The sequence below is a fragment of the Phalacrocorax aristotelis genome, chromosome 3, assembly GCF_949628215.1.
Source record: "Phalacrocorax aristotelis chromosome 3, bGulAri2.1, whole genome shotgun sequence".
Taxonomy (NCBI): Eukaryota; Metazoa; Chordata; class Aves; order Suliformes; family Phalacrocoracidae; genus Phalacrocorax; species Phalacrocorax aristotelis.
In genome coordinates this window covers 73,895,465-73,917,736 of record NC_134278.1, presented here as the reverse complement: position 1 = coordinate 73,917,736, position 22,272 = coordinate 73,895,465, and the positions used below count along the sequence as shown (strand labels likewise).

Here is a 22,272-nt window from a genome sequence, read left to right as displayed (position 1 = left end):
TTGTTATTCAGAAAAAACAAATAAAACAAATCTACAAGGTATAGTATGAGCCTTCAATGTTATGTAGTTAAAACTTTAATTGTGGAAGGAATTCTATGCTGCATAATAGACCAAAGCAATAGAAATGGGTGTCTAGTCTAAAAAGGAATGAATGATCTTCATAATGAGGTGAACGTGAATACATATTAATCACTTCCAAATTATGTGATGTTTAAAAGTTTGTAAATAGATTCCTTTATGTAAGTTGATTTTTTGAGTACTTACTGGAATCCTATAGGCAGACATTGAGCACCACGTTTGAACACTGGAAGGCTGGTGATAAGTTTTGTAAAAAAGTACAATCATACTAAAAGAGAAACTCCAAAAGTTTTATTGGGATTTCAACAGACATTGCAAAAAAAATATTGCATAATGATTGAAAACATAATACTTTAAACAACGTAGCAATGTGGTATCAAGTAAAAGAAAGACTGGAACAGCTGTCTATATATGCTGTAAGGAAGATGTACCAGGAAAGGGATACAACATTTTTAAAGTTCAAGGGCAAATGTGAACAAGCCACATTTTGATAGACTGACTCTAGACCACAGATGTTTTACAAACTGCATGGCAGTGAAGAAAAAATTTTTGTTCTAACTATATTGTATTCCTGCATTTGGAGCAGTTTACAAGGCAGAGATTTTGTTTACAACATTGATACTTTAATAGCTCTGGATTCTCATAAAAAATAAACTAATTTAACAAAAAAGCCTGTATCTACATTTGAAAACAAAAGTGCATGTATTGAGAAATAGTGTTATTCCTTAAGAACACCGAGTACTTTAAAAGTTCATTTTAATAGATCAACAACTGATGATACTTTAGATGTAGATCTGCACTCACTGTGCTACAAGCGAGACTCTACCAACGCCTGCTCCTCTAACTGAATACCCTCTTTCCCAAAGTGACCAAGACACATGCCTGCCTACTGTACTTGTCAGGGTTCTGGGTAGTTACAAAAAATGTGGAGTACCAAACCCACCACATTGCTGACTAAAAAAATGCCAGTAACCCAAGACAGGTGTTTGAAAGTAGATTTAGCCATAAACACAACCATAAACTCCTCAACATTCGAGATCCTTCCAGTCACACAAGTACTTTTAAACACTGGAAAGCAGGAGCAAGGAGCCATTAGAGCTAAAAGACAAGAACTGATTGAAGTCTGTCTCCTGCCTTGTACTGTGTGGGTAATGAGCATTTCAATGCACTCGGAGAACAGGGGCGGGTGGGGGGTGGTGTTAAAATCCCTACCTAAAACCCAGCTGGTATAGTCAGATTTGTACATGAATCTAGATTCTCCTTTCCACACAACTGTGGTAACAGCTAAGAATTACTGCTAACTTCCGTAAAGGGTTTACTATTTTCTTCTCTTCAAACAAAAAAAAAAAAAAAAAAAGAGAAAGCGTGGAAAGAGACCATGTGGTTTGAAGATCCAGGCAGAACTTCTGTTTGAGCTCTTGTAATTTCAGCTCATGGCACTGAAGAACTAGATTTTTTTTTTTTTTTTTCTGGGCACCTGTAGCACACTGGATAGAAAAAGGCAGTGAATGTTCAGCTGGACTGGACCCAGAATGGGAAATGCACAGATACCAAAGTTGTGAACTGCAGCCAGACTAGCCATAAATAAATGTCCAGTACAGAAATTACAAGTACTAAATTTCGCCATTTTTGTAAACATCTCCTCCTTACTAATCTCTTATTTTTTCCTATAATGGAAATACGTACTGTATTTCTATGTTCCAAGCTCTGGTCTGTTTCTGTTTTAGCTTTGTGGCACAGTTGCTAAGTGCAACAAGCTAGGGACACCAACAGTAATACAAACAAGTTGGAAAGTCAGTTCAAGTTATTACAGTTTTGCTATACCAGGCCATTTTTCATAGCACGTATTCTCTATTCACAAATGCTTTGTAGGAGCTTTCACTATGGAAGACTGGAAGCAAATCGGAGTTGTTAATTTAGATGTAGCTGAACATACATTTCTGATATGCCTTATGCAATTAACAAATCATGTCTCATCTTATGAAGATGATGCATTTGCTATACATACCAGTAATTTAAAATGCTCCTCAGAAAAGCAGCATTTTTATAGACAAATTAACAGGAGACAATACATCTCACAATACCGTAAAACAAGTAAAGCCCTTTCATTAGCTGCATTATAAATTCATAACTGTTCATCACATACTTTGAATTTCTGACTGCTCAAGCAATTTAACCCTCAGCCAACTGCAGGACAAGGCAAAACATTTTAAACATTTTATATTGATGTCATTTGTAGGTGCGAGAGTGAAAACTAGTATTCCATGTTTTTAGCTCTAAAAGTTTTGCTCCCAAAAGTGAAATAACTGTTAACACTTCAGAAGAAAAATGACATGTCAAAAGAAAGTTGTACTAAAAATGAAGCTGCTGTAAATCTGAGTCCACTTTGATCATTCCTAAAAAAAAAAATAATAAAAAAAAGCTGATCCTAGATCACCTGTTAAATAGGAAGAGCACTAGAACACTGATTTAATGAGAACAGAGGCGCTTAAAAGCTGTGATTGAGACATCTACTATAAAGTTTTGAATTCTTCCTTATCTTTCAAATATTTGGATTTTAATTTGTTAAAAAAAATAGACCAAATACAGAAAGTCTATTTGGTCAGGATTTTGTCTCAACTACAATTCAGTGTTTCCTATCTAAATGTGCATACCATTTAGAAGCCATTTTTGAAATGTTATCCGGCAACAGCAACATGGGCACCAGTGAATCAGAAAACACACCTTAGGATTTTGTTCTTAAATTATATAAGTTAGATAAAACTACCCTGTCCAGCAAGTTCCGAATTTTTCAGACATTAAGGCAACTTTCATTGCTTTCCAGCTAAATGGTATTATAAAAAATAAATGTCACTTCAAACCTTATATACACAGTGACAGAGTAGATTTAGCTAGAAAGTATCTTTAGTACATTAATAAAGTGTCACGTAATATTACCGAGGTTTATCAGGTGCTTGAGTGTATGTGCAATTGGAGTGGTTGCAATATTTAAAGTACTGGTTTCAAAACCGAGCGCAGTGAACGTCCTTCTTTAGTGAGTTCTCGTGTTACACACATACATGGCAGCGGAACAGCCTCCTCTCTTCTCTCTACAGCATTATAGCTACATTTCTTCAAGTGGTCAGCCATGCTTACGATGTCAGCAAACTTCCACTCGTTCACAGTACAGAAGGCTGTACTGAAGCGCCAAACCTAGAAAATAAGTTGCATTTAGGCCCAAAATGTTTTAACGTACCTGAACTCAGAGCAGGAAATTAAGTATTTGTGCTACAATACTTTCAGGCAATGTTTTGTGGCTACAATAAATCATACTAAAAAGCAACATGATAAAAACATACAATACTAAATTTTGTATAGCCAGTCCCAGGCTGATTCAGATTGCAAGTCAACTCTGAACACTGGGAAGAAAGGCAGGCAACACGTTTTGCATCCACAAAGTAGACGCATCAGCAGTTAAATGGCTAAGTACTGCATGACCAGTCACAATGATCCGTTTTGGAAATTATCAACTTCTGCAATTCCAAATGGTTGCTGCAGATACTCTGCAGTTCTGAGGGAAGTAGGGCATGGGTGGGGGAAATGGTAAAAACTGTACTATACAAAGGTCACCCAAAGGTTTTAAGAATCATTTACATACTTAAGGCGCTCAGTATCATGGCAATGGACAGGATTTCAACAGATGAGCAAAAATTAAAACTGCTGTAAACAGTATAATGGCAAGAAAGCAAACTTTGTCAGCAACTTTCCCGCTTTCATGGAATACTGATGTGAAAGAAAATCATGAAGTAATCATTTAATATTTTAAACTCTTGGGAAAATCAGAGGTTAATCTATTTACATCAAGCAAAAACTAGACAGATGCTACCTTAACTTCTGCTTCTTCAAATGTGGAGAAGACTGAACCAACCTGCTAGCAATTTTCACTAACTGCTGTTCTATACGACAATCTGTTTCTTGAAGGGATATTATATTAAAAAACAGTAATAATAGTGATCAAGGAAAGCATTGGGGGAAAAAGCAGAAACATGACCAATTTAATACTTTCCCTTTCACTGTCAAAATAAAAAATAACTTACCTTTTCTTTTATCTGCCAAGAAGAACTGCCATCTGGGTACTTTCTCTTCTCCCAAAGCAGAATCACCATTCCACGTGCTTGAAGCAAGCTTCCACACACATCTCTCATTAAACGTGACACTCTTGAAAGCTGACATAAACTAAAGCCATCTAGAAAACTAGCAATGTGCTGCAGAACCTCAAAAGGCAGACTACTCAGATGGTCATTGTGTATTCCAATTAAGCAGCTTTTTGCTGGTTCTACTAATACTGTGGATATACAAGGCTGAACTCCAAATGACCGTAAGTGGCGGTCATGAATGATTTTTGCCCCTTGCGTTGAAGGACAAAACCTTCGTTGAGAATATGTACACCCATAGTACGCCAAAGGACACCTCTGCTCCATCCAGCCATTAAGGCCAGCATGAATGTCACCATGCACATTCTTAAAATGTGATGAAAATTCATTCCTTCTGAACAACTGTCCACAAACAAATGTAAACATTGAACGCTGTTTTGTTTGGTATCTAGCCACATATTCCAATACCAAATCCAGTCCAAGGGTCTGGAATGGACTTGGATTTGAGAGCTGTGGGTTGGCATGATCACATGCAGAAGCTGAGGCTATTTCTCCCACCATTGTATTTGTGGCCAATATAGCAGATGGGAGAGAAAATGTTTGGGTCCCAAAGTCAACGTGATACACATCGACAGTGCGACTTTCTGATATTCCCCTACCTCCAGGAGAGTCTCCTAGGCAAAACAACAGAGCTGCAGTGATTAGATCAATGCCCTGAAGACCCATAGGATCCTCTGTTATCTCCAAATCTGATGTATCAACAGCTTTGTCTTCTTTTGGTGTAGACCAATAGTGGTTAACAAGGAATTTGTATGATCGATGCCGTAAAAGTGAAAACGGATCTACATTTCTCAGTCTTTCTTGCTCCACTTGTCTCTGTAACATTTCTTCTTCGTTAGCATTATGGGGAAGTAGTACATGATTAACATTGCCATTAACTAAGTGATCAGCTGATATTACTTCTTTAAGTTGTGCTGTTACAGGGAAGGAGCTGCAAGACTGTGATGCTTCATCATCATGAGATGCAGTACATTCACCGTTTGCAACACTGGATGGTTTTGAATTAGAATCACTAAGATCTTCATTCTGGTCCAACACCTTTGAACATTCACTTTCTACATGAAAGCCATTACACAAAAGTGAGGAGTTACCGAGGTTTAGATTTAAGTCATGCTTTTGTGCTACAGTGTAACAAATATCACTAGAACCATTTTGCTCCATTTGTGAATTTTGACTCAGGCTATCAAAGTTAATTCCCCCAGCTGCTCCTATGTTATCTTCATCTGGATATTCATGGTCAGACTTTTTATCCTGAACAGTGCCATTAGAAGCTTGTTCTTCAATCTCAGTATCTTCTTTCATTTCATGTGGTGAAATGCAGAGCCTTGAACTTAACATGTTGATGTCCCTGGTAGCAGTGTTCAGGATATCCAGAGCAGCAGCTAAACTCCTTGTTGTTTCTACAGTAGCTTGATAGAGTGCACCATAGGACTCTTCATCTACAGGCATCAAACTATTTGAATGCGCTGTATCTGGGGCACTTGATTTGAAAGAGGTTTGTTCTCTGGATTCTGGTATTTGATCACCTGCTTTCGACATCATAGTTGCTACTTTAAGTGATTCTAGTAACATGCGCTGATCTTGAAGGGCTAAAGCCATATCTAGCTGTTCCACTTCATCAACATCTTTACTCAGATTTTCATAAGATTTTCGGTCTGCATAACTGACCGGCCATCTATTCCACTCCATAGTACAACATACCACACTTGCAGGACAAACTTCTAGATGATCAGCAATTTTATTTCGGGCTACTATGAAGGGACATCCAAAGCCACTATTCAAACAAGGCACTCTTTCAAGTGGACATAACATGCGATGTTCCTCAGCTTTACACGAATGAAAAACTGCTCCACAAACCAATGGGCAGCCAATCAAATCACAGGAAATGCCAGGCTCTGGTCTGGTCATACAACGACGGCTGACACAGTTCACACAGTGTAAATGTTGTTGGTGTTCCTCCATGACTGTAAATCCAGTTCTGAGTGAAGAGAAAGAAGACAAAAGCATAGAATATTAACTCAATGTTGTTAATATTTACTGTTATCTGCAGTTTTACATCCTCTGTGTGTACAGAGAGACACGTTAACACCACGTGAACTGAGCAGTAGCCATTTTAAGAGAACCTGTATGTGACATTTTACCTCAAAGAAACGATGTTTAAAAGTTCACCTGAAAATTAAAGATGAACATTGGTATCAGAGTTCAAGACATAGTCTATGCATCTATTCACCAGGTATAATATATGCAACTTTGGTAAAAATGTTGTATAATCCTTCCCTCTGGAATAGCAATTTTTCCCTGCCCACGGCAAATAGATGATTCAAATGAAAGACAAAGCACGATCCTTGACTATGACCTACTACCTAAAATCATAAATCACACAACTCTACGGAGTAGGGAGATAAAATAAAGGGAGCCAGATTCACCCTCATCTCCAGTTCTCTAAATTAAATGGGGGCAAGCTATTCCCTGGGCTGCTTGCTACCACCTAGGCTTCTGACACCCTCTTCATGCAGTTCTGTTTAGGGCAACTTGCAGCCCTCAGCATGTACCTCAATCCCCTGTCATGTCCCATTCTAGTCCCCTCCATACTTCTGACAGACAGCAGTCCTTTACAACAACTCTTCATCCTTCTTTTTTTCTTTATCTATAGCCTATAGCTCCTCCCTTATTTTTATAGTAGTTGTTGCATAAGGGTAGCAATTATACTACACATTAAATAAGTACTTTTGCATAAAACTTTACTACCCAACATGGTCCTATCTGGCCATCATGATCACAGTACCAGCAGTTCCAAGTGTAAGGGTAACAACAACTTTATATAACAAGATCAAACAGAAATAAAAATCCAAATAAAATTCATTGCATAATCTATTATAACAAACCGACACAAAAAATTCAATTCTTTGTTGTGGTAGGGAGTAAAAAAAAAAGAAGGGGGAAAAAGGGGAAAAAAAAAAAAAGAGAGTATACTTTGCGTCTTTGTACCATACTTTGAGACACTCTGGAACTGCTCACTAGCTGGAGCGCAGGCCCACACAAGGGACCAAGCTGTCCCCTAAGCTCTTACAAACTCCCTCTCAGAAGTGATACCACTAGGGATTACAGTTCAGAGATATCAGAGAATGACTTTCACAGAGCCAAATCTCAAAATATTGTGTCCAAAACAGATTGTTCAGTTCCATCTTTTCCTCACTCCCTACCCTCCAGCAATTTTCTTGAAAAATGCTTACAGAATTTGAGGTTAAGTAGAAATGGTGCCTTATTTTATTCTACTAGCTAACAAGTGCTCTCATGCATTGTCTTCAGACTAAACACTTCAGTTTTAATGCATTAAAACCTTTTATATTAAAAATACTCTAAACTGTAAAAATAAAACTGATTAGTATTATTCCTTTTGTTCAAACTGAAAGTAAGAGGAAACAAAACAGCCTTTAGATATTCCACTTTAAATTATTTAAAGCATTTAAATAGAAATCTGTGTGACACTTCACTCACTTGTATTCTTCTAAACGCTTTGAAATTCATGCCAACTTTAAGTAGCAATCAGTTCTCATCCCCCCCACCCGTCGTAATTTGGATAACTCAAATATTTTAGCCACCCACTCTCCTGAGCACTTCTAACAAAGAAGCATATGTGCTACACTTAGCAGGCAAAACACAGCTGAGTTCTCCCCACCATACCTTAGTATTTATACTGAGTAACAAGTAAGTTTCAAATAAATTGTCAAGTGCATCCGTCACTGAACTCAGTGACTGACTGACTCACTAAACAGTTTAGCAAACCTTTCTGGCACACAACCTGCTTTCAACTTGTATATTAAGTCAGATAGCATCTACTGCAAAGAGCTGAAACATGTTCAGTAAAGAATGAAAGAGAGAAAATCATTTGACTTCTCTGAGATATTTTTAGTTCTTCCAGCAAAGCCCTCTCTATGTAATTCTTGCCAAATACAACAGCCTACCTGTTGCTAGACCAAAGAAAATTTCAGAGTTTTGCATCAATACTGAAACCAAACTCTAGTTTTCCTCAGGTCAACAGGTGAGCAGAGATCAAAAGGAAGTTCCCAGGTTATGTGTGCATTTTAAAGTGCTTAACACAAAACGGAAACAGCCCTAAAAAAAAAAAAAGACAATTGCTAGTTTATAATGCAAGAGCCCTCATAGAGTCCAGTCCTTGCTTCATATATCTAAACACAGTCCTGCTCCCATAAAACAAGCAGTCCGGTAGCAGTAAGGCTTAATTTAAACAGTTACCCACAATTATGTTTTTAAAAAAAGTCTATATTGTTTACCTACATTCCAAAAAGCTATGCACCCTGCTCACTTGAAGATGGCCAGAAGCAAAGCAGTTCCAGAGCAGAGGGCAGGTGTGTCAGCTAGCACACGCTGCCATGCTAGCACTGTTCTAGTGCTTCTAGGCCAGAGCTGGCCTGCGTGCAGGGAGCCCAGAACACCGTCAAACTGAGCTCATGTTTGCCTGCACCATTTGTGTGGACGTACCCTAAATTAGTCAACCACTATTAAATACTATCTTTAAATAGCCTATGTGAGTTTACAAAGAAGAACATTCTATTAGGACGGTAAAACATCCTCCTCCCTAACATGCTATCTTGGTCTTTACAAGTCAGACTGTGAAACCCGAGTTGCATCATGATACTGGCTTTTCTCAGGCTCCTGGACTCCCTTCACACATAAGCTAATATAAATCAAAACTTAATAATTTCATACAAGCAAATGAAATTTTGAAGTGTGTAAGAAGGAGACAAAACCTGGTGAAAACATCAAACATCACTAACAGACAGTATATGAAAGCAGGGCAGACACTAAAATACCATGTTTTGCCAATAGGTAGATGCTAATTTAGTTCTATATAACTAAATACATAGTATTATATAGTAATATGTAGTTCTATAACAGATGCTTGCAATTGTTTTTATAAAGAAGCAGTTATGCATGTGATCAATTAAATATCTGAAGTAACCTATTCTCTCAGTTTCTGTAAATTAGAATTTTATTGGTCATAAAAAGTTTGATATTAGTTGCCGTTTCTCTTAAAATTTAAATACTTTAGATCCTTAACTAAATATATAATTTAAAATCTCTTTGGACATCAGCAGACCATCAGCAGGACATGCACTAAAATTCTGTGTCCTGCTTACAAGCCTTAACTTCACAGCACCTGGTGCAGGACAATTTAGTCAGAATGTCACATTTTCTTATAGCTTACTACAAAGTCCTTTTAAATATATTAAATGTCCTTTTTCTGCATTTTTAATTCTACTACTTGGGCTTCAAACTCAACAACGGTTTTGGACAGTTGTGAGCTCCTGGACTGCTTAAACTAGTTGAGGCTTTTCATAGATTTCAGTTATCAAATTGCAAAGTCCAAAGGCAAAAAGCCAAATGACCCTGGTGAAATATTTGGTAAACTGGTGAATAATGTATAAGACCTCAAGAATTAGCACGTTCATCACTCAACAAATGATCAGGACTCACTCCATTTTGTAAGGTAACCTTGTGACCCACAGAACTTGGTACGTCTTTGATTCATTGATTAAGAGCATCCACATACGAACCATTTTCCTTTGAAGAACCAGAACCAATGTATCACCATTACTACACTGAGAACTCTTCCTAAACATTACCTTATAAAGGAAAAAACCTCATGGGTGAAGGGGAGTTAAAGAAAATTCTTGCTAGAGGTAATAAAGTGCTTTCAGTTACTCTGATAGAGCAAACTGAAAGGGCTAGCAAAGAGGGTCCTCGCTGACCTGAAGAAAAATACCTGTCATTAAAACACGTACCAATAATATTTACAGTGTTTATACCCCATTATGTTCTTTGCCACAATTTGGTAAGAAGACAGTGTCAGATCAATGACTATAGCAAGAACGAGCAGCTGTCCTTTTCTGACAGGGTAGTGTCAGCAACTAGCTTCAGTTCATATGAGATGCTTAAGTACACACACTTGACTGTTACTAGCAGAGAAACCTAAAAATATATCCTGTTCCAGTGAGGTGATCACTGCTCTCAGAATTTGTGCAATCACTTGATGTTATTGTACACACTCTACAGTCAGCTGACTAAATCAGCCAGAACATGCTTTGAAAATCTATCATAATTAAAAGGATTAAAATTCCAGCTGCTACAGCAACATGATTTTCAGTTGCTGTTGTAACACAAACATTAAAATATTATAATAAGGGTTTGAAACAGTCACCGCACGATAGTTCAGCTGCAAGCGAGAGCTCTCACTTTCTTCTACACCACAAAGTATAAGGAGCTGTACTTAGTATTATCAAAGCCAAAGTCTGCATACTTACTGTCACCTACATGAATTCTTTGGTGCCAGGAAGACCGGAAAGAACAGCAACTATTACTGCTATTATAACCCTCCATTACTCGGCTACCTTTTAGCCACCAAACCTATAAGTCTCAACTATCTTTGGACTCTTCCCTCTATCAAATTCAACTAAACAGGCCAACAGATTCTTAAATTACTGGTTCAAGGAAGTAGAAGGATAGAGAGACACAAGCAGTACTACAGGTTTAAACTCCCAGGAGCATTCAGATCTACCCACATGCAGCCAAATATATGCAAACCATTCTAAAAAAATTCCCTTTTGTTTTTGAGATTGTAGAAGTGTGATGTATTTCTGAATCTTCCAGCTCTTACCCAGGTCTCTGGCTAAAAGAGTGACTCACAAGTCTGGTAAGATGCAGAAACTTTCAGAGAGGAAATGGTCAAGTGAGAGAGAGATTTAAATGATGGGTGGTTATAAAAAAACATTAAGGAAAAATGGGTCAAGAGGTAGAGGGCAGTATTATATCAAAAGGAAAAAAAAAGCGCCAATTTCTGCCAAAATAGACTTGGCAGTAGTATAGATAATTATTGAACAACCTATTTCATTTTTCTATATCGTACCGTGCACAGGAGAATAACTATCATGCACCTTGCCTCACAGGTTTCACCACCAAATGCTTCAAACAAGCTTTGCAGTCTTCTAGAAGGTAAGCTATTCTTGTCTTGTTATCTCTATCCTGCACAAAAAGTATAACAATTTTTCTATCTAAAAACCAACACCTCAGTCTATTACTACAGTAGCTGGCCTCATTACACTTCCACATCATGCATGTTATGCCCCCTTTTGGGGTTTGAGGGTGGTGGTATTTGGGCTGGTTGGTTTGAGGCCTGCTTCCATTTAACAGTTTTTGAGTGAATCATGAAAAATATGAGCTGGAGGTTCAGCAAGATGGCTTTGACAACATTTCAACTGGAGAATGGCAAATGCCACCACTAGTTGCCAGCCCTGCTTGAGGTGAGCAACAAAAGGCAGCTCTAACTCTACTCCTCAAGGCTCCATGAAGTCTAAGGTTAAACAGCCCCATACTGAGGCTTCTCCAAAGCCAGTGCAGCCACAGTCGTCTTATTAGGGAGCTGGATACCTCAAACCCTGCTTAAATGTCTCTCCATAGCATTGGGAAAGCAGGAAACAGGGACACACAAAGTTAATCTAATGCTACACTAACTTCCAACTACTCTTTAAAATGGTACATTCAAAAGAACAACAAACAACATAACAAACTGCTAGTTATTAACATGAAATAACATGACTAAGTAGTGACAAATTTAGAAGTATGCGCTTCAGTTGAACAGGTAACAGAGTAGTACATGTGATCATATTTTAATATATTATATATTAGGCAATTGTTCTTTTTATACAATTTTTCTGATTTCAAAGGGACGTTCCTGTCAAGAACTTTATGAAGCCTTGTATTTCTTCCAACTAGTTTACATCAGACACCCTTTTAGGAAGTAGAATCCTTTCAGATGCCACACTTAAAATCTCAACCTTATGGGATACAAACTACCGCCCCTCACCCCTGAGCTCATTAGGACAACCCCGGCTTCTGTTACAACTACGCAGATCAGAGAAGTTAAAACTATATTAAAAACATTTGGATAGGCAAGTTTCCACTGCATTCTCAAACATAAATTCATCCACAACAAAGAAAAGAGCATCTTCCCTGCCTGGTAGTGACTGTAAATATTGGACACACTAGAATGAATCTACATTATTTTTTTAACCTCTGAACACTTCTCATGAAGGAGCTTCAATTACTAAAGCCCAAACTACTATACAAGTAGTACGCTAATTCTACCAGTATCATCACAGTCCACAGCAATTTATATGTATTATACAAAAGAGGCAGAAAAAGGTCAAGCTCAAAACATGGCTTCTTATTACAAGAAAAAAAGCCTCAGGGGAATATGTACTTCTGGAAAGATTCTAGTTTTATCAATGATCTAGCATCGAAGGAGTATGGACTGACTGCTTTTTGATGCGTAAATTAAAGTTATCCATCTACCTCAAAGCCAAACCAGACCAAAACAAAAAGGAACTTCTAATTACAGCAAAAATAGTATTATAATTATAAGGCAAAGAAACTTTTTCATGTCAGCCTTATAAAGAAAAGCTTTACTCTTGCCCCAAACATCCTATTATAGGAGCTGACCTGTATTTTGCATTCTTTTGAATATCACCTTAAGAGTTCCTTTCTCGTTAGTGGCAAACCATCTACCTCCCATTCAGAGAAATCACAGAGAGATTTCCTCCCAAATTATTGCAGACAAAAAAAAAAAAGTAGAATTCAAGGGGAAAATGACCCAAAGCAAAACACTGCTTTGACTGCATTGGACCCAATGTTTCTGTCTGTTCCATTTTAGAATAGAAGGTCCAATGGAATGATAGAATGCTTTTTTCTATCACTGTTAAACTCTGAGTGTTAAAAATCAAAACCAAAACTAGTAGGCTTTTCCTTAGAGTACTTTTGTGACAGATCTGCCATGCATTCTTGCCTCCTTGACACATTCCCCCCCCAGGATGAAACCCAAAGGCCTCAATGTGCCTTTGGCCACACACTGACACAGGACAACCACACCAGGAACAGGGACGCTTGCTGCATCGCTCAGGCACAAAAGCACTCTACCTGTTGAGACGGTGACACGGCAGAATCAGCTAGAAAGCCAGTAGATTTCATGTGTAAAGAACTTCTGACCTGGAACTCAGTGCAACTCCTCGATTGCTGCAGACTCTGCAAGAAACGAGATCAGAAGTAAGGTTTCATTTCAGGTGCACAGCTTGCTTTCCATATGTACAATCCTTGAAAAGGTCATGTGCTTACACTATCTGGAGCTACAAATGTTGAAATATTTTGCAGGTTTTATGGAAAAAGAAATTTTTAACTGACTTTGCAAGCACAACCTAAGTTCTGTCATTTTAGCTTATTGTTAGCTGTTAGTCACACTAGGTGGTTACCTATTTACATTTAAGGTTAGGAGAGATTACTAAAAGTTATTATTCTGACCTACTTCACTTAATTCTTTGGTTTGACCCAGCAGGAACCACTTAAGCAAAAATCAAACTTGAATTCAAGATTGCAACAGCTGGAGAACTAAAAAAAAAAAATGAATAAAGTTTGATTCTTTTACAAATTGCATTTTAGTCTAGTTAAAATTTGTCCAGCTTCAGTCTTCAGACATGAGAACTTATTAAGCAGTTGCTTGATATTGAAAAGCTCTTTACTGTAACAGGCTGCTTCTTTCATGTGTTCATACCCATAAGTTATCACTAAAACTTAACTGAGGTGATCTACACAAAGGAACAATGATATCCTTACCCCCAGTTATCGTCTCACAAGTCCTTCATAAAAAAGAAAGCAAGCCATTTCTCAGAAATCAGAAACAGAATGACTGGGAAAAAATAATGCATTCAGTACTACAGTCAGTAGTTTTAGCCACCCAAAAGAAGCCAAAAATAAATCTTTCTTCTTACATAATATTTTAATTAATACTTGTTGCCACAGAATTCCTGACCTCTGTATATTTACAGAGGTCAGGCCAAAAATCTTTTTAATATTCTGTTTCAGGTCTTACTACACAAGTTTTACCAGTTCCCATAGCAAAATAAGAAAACAGCTTTAAATTAAATGGAATGTGAACACAACTACTCTCCAAAATCCCAGACTGAAATGCAGATGTTATGTACTCTGGACATACAAGATTATTTTTTCTATTAAAAATACACCCTTGTTAGTAGAAGGTGGCCTGACCACTGTACAGCAAAAGTATATAGGACAAAAAAAAAAATTAATTAATTGACACCCCCCGCCCCCACTGCATGAGGTAATACTAAAGTAGAAAAGATGAAGCTTTTCCTCAAAAATTATGAAAAATTAAAAGTAGAACAAGAATAGGAGAACAAGAACAGAAACAGTATTATAACTTTAACCTATTCTAGTTTCAGCTATTTCACTTTCTTATCAAACGAAAGACCTTTTTTGCAGCACCTGTTAGGCTTTTCCCCCTTCCAAGCTGCTTGGTTTTAAAGCCATTGGAAATAGAAAAAAACCCCAGTTTTAAAAAAATCCTATTTTCTGAATAAAAACTCACCTATCTCAAATAGTTGATGACAGGAAGCTGGGAATATATCTCATAATGAGCATGTTATACCAGCTCTTTCAATACGTTTTTAACTTGAATGAAGAACTGGAAAACACAAAGGTCTGCACTACACTTTTGTGCAGGGTTTTAGGACGCATAATGAGTCATCAATTTCTGATCTCTAATATCATTTAGACTGCCTTTTCCAAATGTCAACGGGTTTGGTGGTATTACTTTTTCCTCAAAGACTCCAGCTGAACATTCCCATCCAAACACATTCCATAGCCGATGACAATAGTGACTCAGCTAAAACAAGGTTTTCAAAGAGCATTACAGCTGTGTCAATAACACACACTCCTATTTGCAATGAATCTGTCACTCCAACAAATTACTCTGCCCCATAGGACTTTTAGAAAACTACAGTTTCTACTAAAGATGCTTCTAAATAGACAAATAAATACAAAGCTTAAACTTACACAAACTAAGCACCACCCACCTTCTGGCACCTGTGTAACCCAGTCTGAACCAGGTATCACTACACAACCATCAACCTGAACCACTACCTGAAGTTTTACATGAAAAGCTGTAACTACACCAATTAGAATTTTACCTCACCACGCCTCTCGTTCTCATAAGTTTAAACCTATAAGGTTTTCATCATGATTTCACATTAAAAGCTTAGATCACCTTTTGGCATTTGGTAAACAACAGCACAGTCTCCTCAATTAGATGCTCTACAGACTGTAAGGGTTTGCAGGGTATTTTAGATTCAAGTAGCATTGACAGATTACAATAAGATTAAGATAAGACACCAAGTGCCACCTCAAGAACTATTAAAAACAGTAGCCTGCAAAGCAAGTCAGAATCTAGAGCTCCCCTGCAACTTTAACTCTCTTGGCCTGTTTCAGATCAGTTTATATTACAAGATCTTTTCAGTCTTTTTCCTTCATTCAACATTGAGACTAGGTAGTGCCCCAACACTTAAGACAGCTTACATAAGATTTCTCTGTAACCCTCACCTAATAACTTAACTAGTTTATTTGTGGTTTGTTCAGGAATACTTACTCCTCATACAGTCTAACCATCTCACCAACAAATATTTGAGTTATCTTTTTCTTATTGTGCAGAGAAAGAAAGTGAAACACAGCTGTCATCAGTACAATGATCACCAGATAAATGATTCCCTGCTTCCACCCCTATACCACTGGATCTCACTGCCAGAGGCAAACAGCATTTGCCTCATTTGAGACAGAGCTCACCAAAGAAATAGGTCTATCAATATGAAGGAAATTTTGTTATTTTCAGTTCAGTTGGAGCAAATGCAAAGCATAGGTTTGTTGCCAAGCTGAAATCCACAGCAGCTACACGAGCTCACTTGAATACCAACAGCCATACGCTGTTCACATATGCTTCTTCACAAAGGCACTACAAGACACTCTTTAGGGGACAGGTCAAAAAATTGGTTGTCCAAAAACACACCAAAATCTCAGCCAGAAAGTTTCTAACCAGATACTGCTAGTTAAACTCAGCACTCACTTTGCCCATTAGACTTCTAACATCAAAATAGGAGGCAAGGGAAATTTAATCCAAATTTGAGAAGTTAACTGAGTAAAAGAAGAATTTAGCACGAAAGAACGAACATTCAAGAAGCAAAATAAAAACACTGCTTTTCCATAGCAAGCTTTTCCACTGCTTTTTCATTCTTTGCCCATCCTGCTGGATGTTCTCCTGTTCTCTAACACCTTCTAACTTTGGAAAAGAATGAGACAGACACCCCACAAAAGGTCTCAGCTTGCAATACAACCCCAATTCACCCTTTAAATCTATTTCTTCTCTGGATGAAACCTGACCACTATGGAGAAATTATGCAGAGATATTTACATGCATATAGAAGGGAAGATGAATTAAAGTTGCCAATGTAATTTTCAGTCTTCCAGGTATTTAACTTGCTTACCAAAGTTCTTTTAATAATATTTTTGTACATTTGGGAGAGGGGTAGAGAGGGGAAGATCATAGATAAGTATAACTCACATCCTCATCAGCATGGATGCATGAACCTTAACCCTCCAGATAATGGCACAAATTAAGGCGCGTGACATTAAGACGCAGCAAAAGGCAGCAGCTGTCCACGGAAAGGACTCGAGCATCAAGTGCTACACACTGATTCTAGAGAAAGCAGAGGGAGATCTCTTGCCTAAAGTGCTAGCACGAGCAAGATGATGCTGTTGCCACAGCAGCACAGGGTATTTGTGGTTTAGTATGCTAACACACACGTACTTTGGCATATTAACAACATAATCAGCAAAAGGGAAACAGGGATTATGAAAAGCTTCTCAGCCAAATCCGAATATAACTTTACAGAACAAAAGAAAGCCATCTCTCCAGCCCACGGGTTCTTTTCCCTGGAGAATTCTGAAGACCTGCTGCAAACAACAGCGGCGCTAGAACTTTTGGAAGTGAGGCCACACGACTGTTTCAACATGCTTGCCGTTCAACAAGCTGCTGTCATCTCCCTGTGCGCTTCCGACTGCCAACCTGTGGGGTTACAGGAGTACAGCTACGCAACCTTCTCTAGCTTCATCAAGGAGGAAAAAGAAAAAAAAAAAAAATAAAAAGAGGTTCCAAGGCACGTCAATAATAGCCATCAAAAAGGAAATTCGGAGAAGAGACAAAACACCACCTTTACACGACCTGAGCACAGCTGCTCGACACACAAGAACACGGGGGGTCGGGGGCGGATTTCAGCACTACTACCTCTGGAGTATTTGCGCTCTTCCTCTCCCCTTCCATGCAGAAAAGAGACCCTCCGCCTGCGGTCTCGACAGCACCAGGCGGACCCCGGCCCTGCCCTTTCCCACGTGCTGTCGCGACACACCGGACAGCGCTGGCGGCGCGGCGGGGTAAGAGGAAGCGGCGGCGGCAGCGCTCGCTCCTCCGCCGCCGCCACCACCGCCCGCGGCCGGCGGCGGCGGGCCCGCCGAGGGGCCAGGCGCGGGGGGGGCGGGGCGGCGGCGGCCACCCGACACGGCACGTTACCACCGCACCGACACGCGCTGGGCGCTCGGGCGCGGCGGGGACCGGGGCGAGTGGGGGGGGGGGGGAACACGGAAGAAGCACGCACACCAACCGGCCCGCACCCCCCGGCCCCGCCGCCCCACCGGGACCTGTCAGGGACAGCGAGGAGCCGCCGCCGGACCCCGGCCGCCCCCGCCCCGCCGCCACCCCGGGCGCTCGCCCCGCCAGGCCGCCATTTGTTTACCACCCGGCTGCCAGGCAGCCGCCGCCGGCAGGAACGGAGGCCCCGGCTCGGCTCCGCTGGCCCCACCGGCCGCGGACAGCTGGCGGCTCACCCGTTCCCGTCGCTCGCAGGCAGGAAGGGACGCGGGCGCTGCACCTCACCCTTTTCTCCCACCGGGCTCTCGCCGCCGCGGCGCTCGCTTCACCTCTCCCGGCCCGGCCTCGCCTCGCCTCACCGTCCGCCGGGCTCCCGCGCGGCCCCGCTGCCGGCCGCGCCCCCAACAGCGGCGCGCCCCGGGGCAAGAGAGTGCGCGCGCGGTGGGGCGGGGCAACGGGATGGGAGCGCGCGCGGCGCCGGCACGACACGGCCCGCCTCCCCTGACAACTGCGCGTCCACCCCGGCGGGAGGGGCGGGGTCACGAGGCAGGGGCGGAATGCCCGGATGTGGCGTGCTGGCCTCTGCTTCCCGAGGGGAGTTGTCGCATGCGCGGTGGCGGCCGTGGGCGAGGCCTGCGGGGGAGTGTTGCTGTGGGTGGTGTGGCAGCTGTTGGGCAGGACTGTTGGTGGGGGGGTGAGAGGGGCCGCTGCCCGGCCCGGCCCGCGGGGCGGGGGAGGGAGGGCTGGCTGCCCTCGGGGGATCCTGGGGCCCACCCAGCTGCGGGGGCGCCGTCCGTGACGCTTCCCTGGGCCCGCGTGGGCCGCTGCGGCGGGGGGTGGCCGAGCAACGCCTCCAGCTCGCCGAGGGTGCTGGTGGCACTCGGCCTTGCTACGGCCAACACCTCAGCAAAGCATCTGCCGGCCGTTTCGAAATACGCCTCGTGGTGTTGCTGGCAGCGCTTGTCTTACGCCTGCCCTGGTGCGCGCCCGGCGTGCGGGCACCCTGCAGGCTGCTACAGCGCTGAGCAAAACGCGTTGGGTTTTTTTTTCCCAGAAATGTGAACTTGTTACCAGAGGCGCAGGGTGTTGAGCTTGGCTTTGCAGGTTCTGCTCTTACAGAGCACGGAAGCCAGCTGTTGAGGGGATTGTAGCTAGGTAGGGGTTAGTGTGTTAGGGCTGTCAGGATGTCACATCTTGCGGGGATACAGTGTGTCTTGTGCTCCTGAAAGAACAGCAGTTTTGTTTATACCATACCCCTTTTAAAGAGGGAGCATACTAATGTAAATGTATTTTGTGGCTACAGAAGATACAGCGTGGGAAGATTAGTTTGTTAATTCACAAGAAATAGTATTCCTTCTTTAAACTTCCAGTTGAAAACCTTGTTTGTCTGCACCCAGTTTCCAAAGACCTTACTTCCCTCCCATGTGTGTAGATTTCTGTTTGAGAGAGGCTGTAGATGTTTAAGAGCAAGCCAAATAGATTCTCTAGATCTCTTAACACTTAGCCCAGGTTTGGTGGGGAGTAAGTAACAGATGTCACTGTTGCAAGTTTGGACACTTAGCATCTTAGAAGATTTTTACCATTTTTTACTCTAAAACTAAGAGAACATGAGAGACATAAGCCATCATTTTTGTGTTAGGTGTGTATGACAAAACATAAGATGACCTTAATACAAGGCATCGTTGCCAGCTCTTCCTATAATAAGCACTCTCAGTTTGGCCCCACCCTTAACCCCAGCCTTGATCTCCCTTGATCCTGAGGACAGGCCCTTTTTTTTCCTTCATAGGTTTGATTATAGGATCAGGACATAATCATGTAGCCAAGTGAGCTCCAAAATATGGTAGGGATGGGCTCCATGACTCACAGAAGCCACGCAAAATCATTTCACCTGCTCAGCAGGCAATTATACAAATTGCTGGGCAGAATTTGTGTAGACAGTCATTGGTCTTTGCAGCTGCCTCTTACTGGAAATGTCTTCTGTGGACAGGTGAAGTTTGCTGTGCTGCTTATTCTCACCATAGTAGAGCATACTTGGTGGCTGACTGAGATCAACCTGCTGCAAAGGTATTAATTACATAGGGTGTTGCAGGGCTTTTGTCTCTGACTGTGTGCTGGGACTGGGCTTCTGTGACAGAAGCGGGGCTTTTTATTTTAATTGCTTCTGTTGAGTGAACAGAATTAATTTCTGTGGCTTGGACTTGCCTCAACTGAGACTCCTCTGGTCATTCAGGGAAGACTCTGCTGCTTCTCTAATGCTTTAGTGCATATACTTGCTACAGCCCCAGAGCTATCCCCTTCTACCCCACCTGACAATCGTCGTTCTCATGAACTGCTATTTAAGGTAATCAGGCAAGTTGTAATCATAAAATTTGGCTTATTACCACTGACCTACAAGCCAAAAGGTCTTTGAGGATGCGGTGGGTGAACAGCTGGAGAGTCTATTTTCTATTGGGTTAAATCCAAAATTAATGGAACTTCATTCTGGTTACTCATAAATGGAAAATGAGTATCCGTGTCTGGTCCAGTATTGTTCTGTACATGACACTGTTACTCAAGTCAGCGGAAGAGTGAAGCATAAATTGATTCTTGAGGCAGTATAACTCGGGTCTTTCCCTGCACCTGAAGTAAAGCCTGCATCAAATAAATGCCAAGGCAGTTGCTGAGGTGTGCAGACAATCTCCTGTAAGCCGGTAACTCTATGTGAGATAAAATACATTTGTTCCTAAGGTTGTAGAAGGTGCGACTTGTTTGCTGTTGCTTTCTAATAAATGTGAATTATTTAAGCGCTTCCTAGTTTCAGATTCTAATGGTCACAGTTGTTTTTCCCTGACAGGTATTTGTGAAGATATAGAGGGGGAAAAAATTACAAATGCTTCTGAAATGCACTTGCAAGTAGATTTACTAATGCGTGAGTGTTCGTATTTAGCAGTGTGTAAAAATAAACAGCTGGGATGTGCCCACAAAGCCACGTATGCAGTTTGCACTGGACAGCTTTGAGAGCAGGATGCTTCCAAACAACAGAGACCTCAAAAGAAGTTTTTTGCACCTCCTGGGTTTGTGTTTCCAACCTAGGCCCATCAAGAGATCTGGTACATACTGCAATGCCTTTATTTTTATACCTTCCCAAGCAAAGCCTCTCCTCTGTAATAAGGTACCTCTTCTCTGATTAGTAAAGCCTGTAAATAGCCTAGAGACTCGAAGCAGCATAGTAATCAGACCCTCTTTTGTCAAGCTTTTCCATAGTAGTAATATTTGATCTGGGACGTGGATTATAAAAGAAGCCACTAGAGGAGCTCATTTTGGGGTTTGGTGGTGTTTTGTCATATTCCATCTTCAATGTGAGAAGGGGGTTTTTTGGTAGGAAAATCTACCCTAACGTCAGGTCAGATGTCTCAATGTCAGCATGGTTGCCCACCTACCTAGCTACAGCCATGAAAGCTGTTGTGGCTTTGAACGTTTTGTGGGAATTTTTGATGCTCTGTCCCAGGTACTGGGATATAAACACCCTCAAGGCAATAAAGTTTTAATCCTGCCAAATTGGACTCCCTTGGTTGGTTATAGAGCTATGAAGCAGCAAGATGGAAAGGATCTGTGCACTCTCTGAGTGGACAAAAATAATGTGCCATTGCTTGGAAACTTGTCTGTAAGTCTCATGAGCGGATGTACTAGTGAATACTTCAATATGTCGTTATTATATCTGAAACATAATCCCGTTAAAGGTTTGAATCACTGTCCCAGGACTTCAGCAGCCCTTCAGCATTGACTTCACACAAAAATGCCCTTTTTCTGTAAGTGAAAACTGTCAGATGATGGTTATGTTTGGAGTACTTTTTCATAGGTAAAAAACCCACACCAGGATATACCTGTAATAAATTACACAGTTTATATTTCAGCTATTCTTAGTAAATTACACTGGTCTGAAAGCAAACAAAATATTGAAACATTAGTTCTCTGACATCTTCAACTATCTCAAAATAAAAACCATAAATTTAATGGTTAATTAGAGGTGGCACCCTCTGATCTCTTGTGATAATTTAGACCAAAGACCATAAGAAGTTACAGAGAAATCTGCAGATCATGAGGCTATTTCAGAGTCGTGAAAATATGTAGTAGTTAGCTGTGCTGGCGTAGAAGGGTTTTTACTTCTTAGTTGAAATAAAAGTTCTCCAAAGATTCCAGTTATGATTAAAACTGCCATCAGCATTCCCCCGGGGAGGAAGCTTTCAACTGGCAGAAGTGTGGTTTTATTTGGAGAGAAAAAAATAGGCAGTGCTTGCTTACAGAGGGGCCTTTTCCAATGAGATCTAACTGATAGTAAATTATCTTAGTGCAGATCAGGTTTCCCCAATTTAAAAGCATTTATAAAAGAATATTTCTGAAGCAAAATGACAGTACAGAAACAATGTGTGCCAGTTTATTTAACTTGGAGAAGGAGTACTG

The 22,272-nt window shown here is 40.8% G+C and overlaps 1 protein-coding gene across 7 annotated transcripts; it reads right to left on the bottom strand.

The window, feature by feature from the left end:
* Window positions 1-352: 352 nt before the first annotated feature.
* FBXO30 (F-box protein 30) lies at window positions 353-18,255 on the bottom strand. 7 transcript variants are annotated; one of them, XM_075088013.1, is made up of 5 exons: window positions 18,118-18,255; window positions 13,266-13,370; window positions 8,237-8,387; window positions 4,155-6,249; window positions 353-3,270 (listed from the first exon to the last, which is right to left on the bottom strand). In XM_075088013.1, exons 4-5 carry the CDS (start codon window positions 6,231-6,233, stop codon window positions 3,067-3,069), a joined length of 2,283 nt encoding a protein of 760 aa, XP_074944114.1. In that variant the 5' UTR covers window positions 6,234-6,249; window positions 8,237-8,387; window positions 13,266-13,370; window positions 18,118-18,255; the 3' UTR covers window positions 353-3,066. The 7 variants fall into 7 exon arrangements, with proteins under 7 accessions (XP_074944114.1, XP_074944109.1, XP_074944110.1 ...); XM_075088008.1 differs by lacking the exon at window positions 8,237-8,387; XM_075088009.1 differs by lacking the exon at window positions 8,237-8,387 and having other exon boundaries at window positions 18,069-18,207.
* Between the last annotated feature and the right edge of the window lie 4,017 nt (window positions 18,256-22,272).

Coding starts and splice junctions, on each gene's coding strand:
- FBXO30 (XM_075088013.1), bottom strand. CDS start 6,233: ATGGAGGAACACCAACAACATTTACACTGTGTGAACTGTGTCAGCCGT. Junction 3,271..4,154: donor CTTGGCAGATAAAAGAAAAG/GTAAGTTATTTT, acceptor CTTATTTTCTAG/GTTTGGCGCTTCAGTACAGC.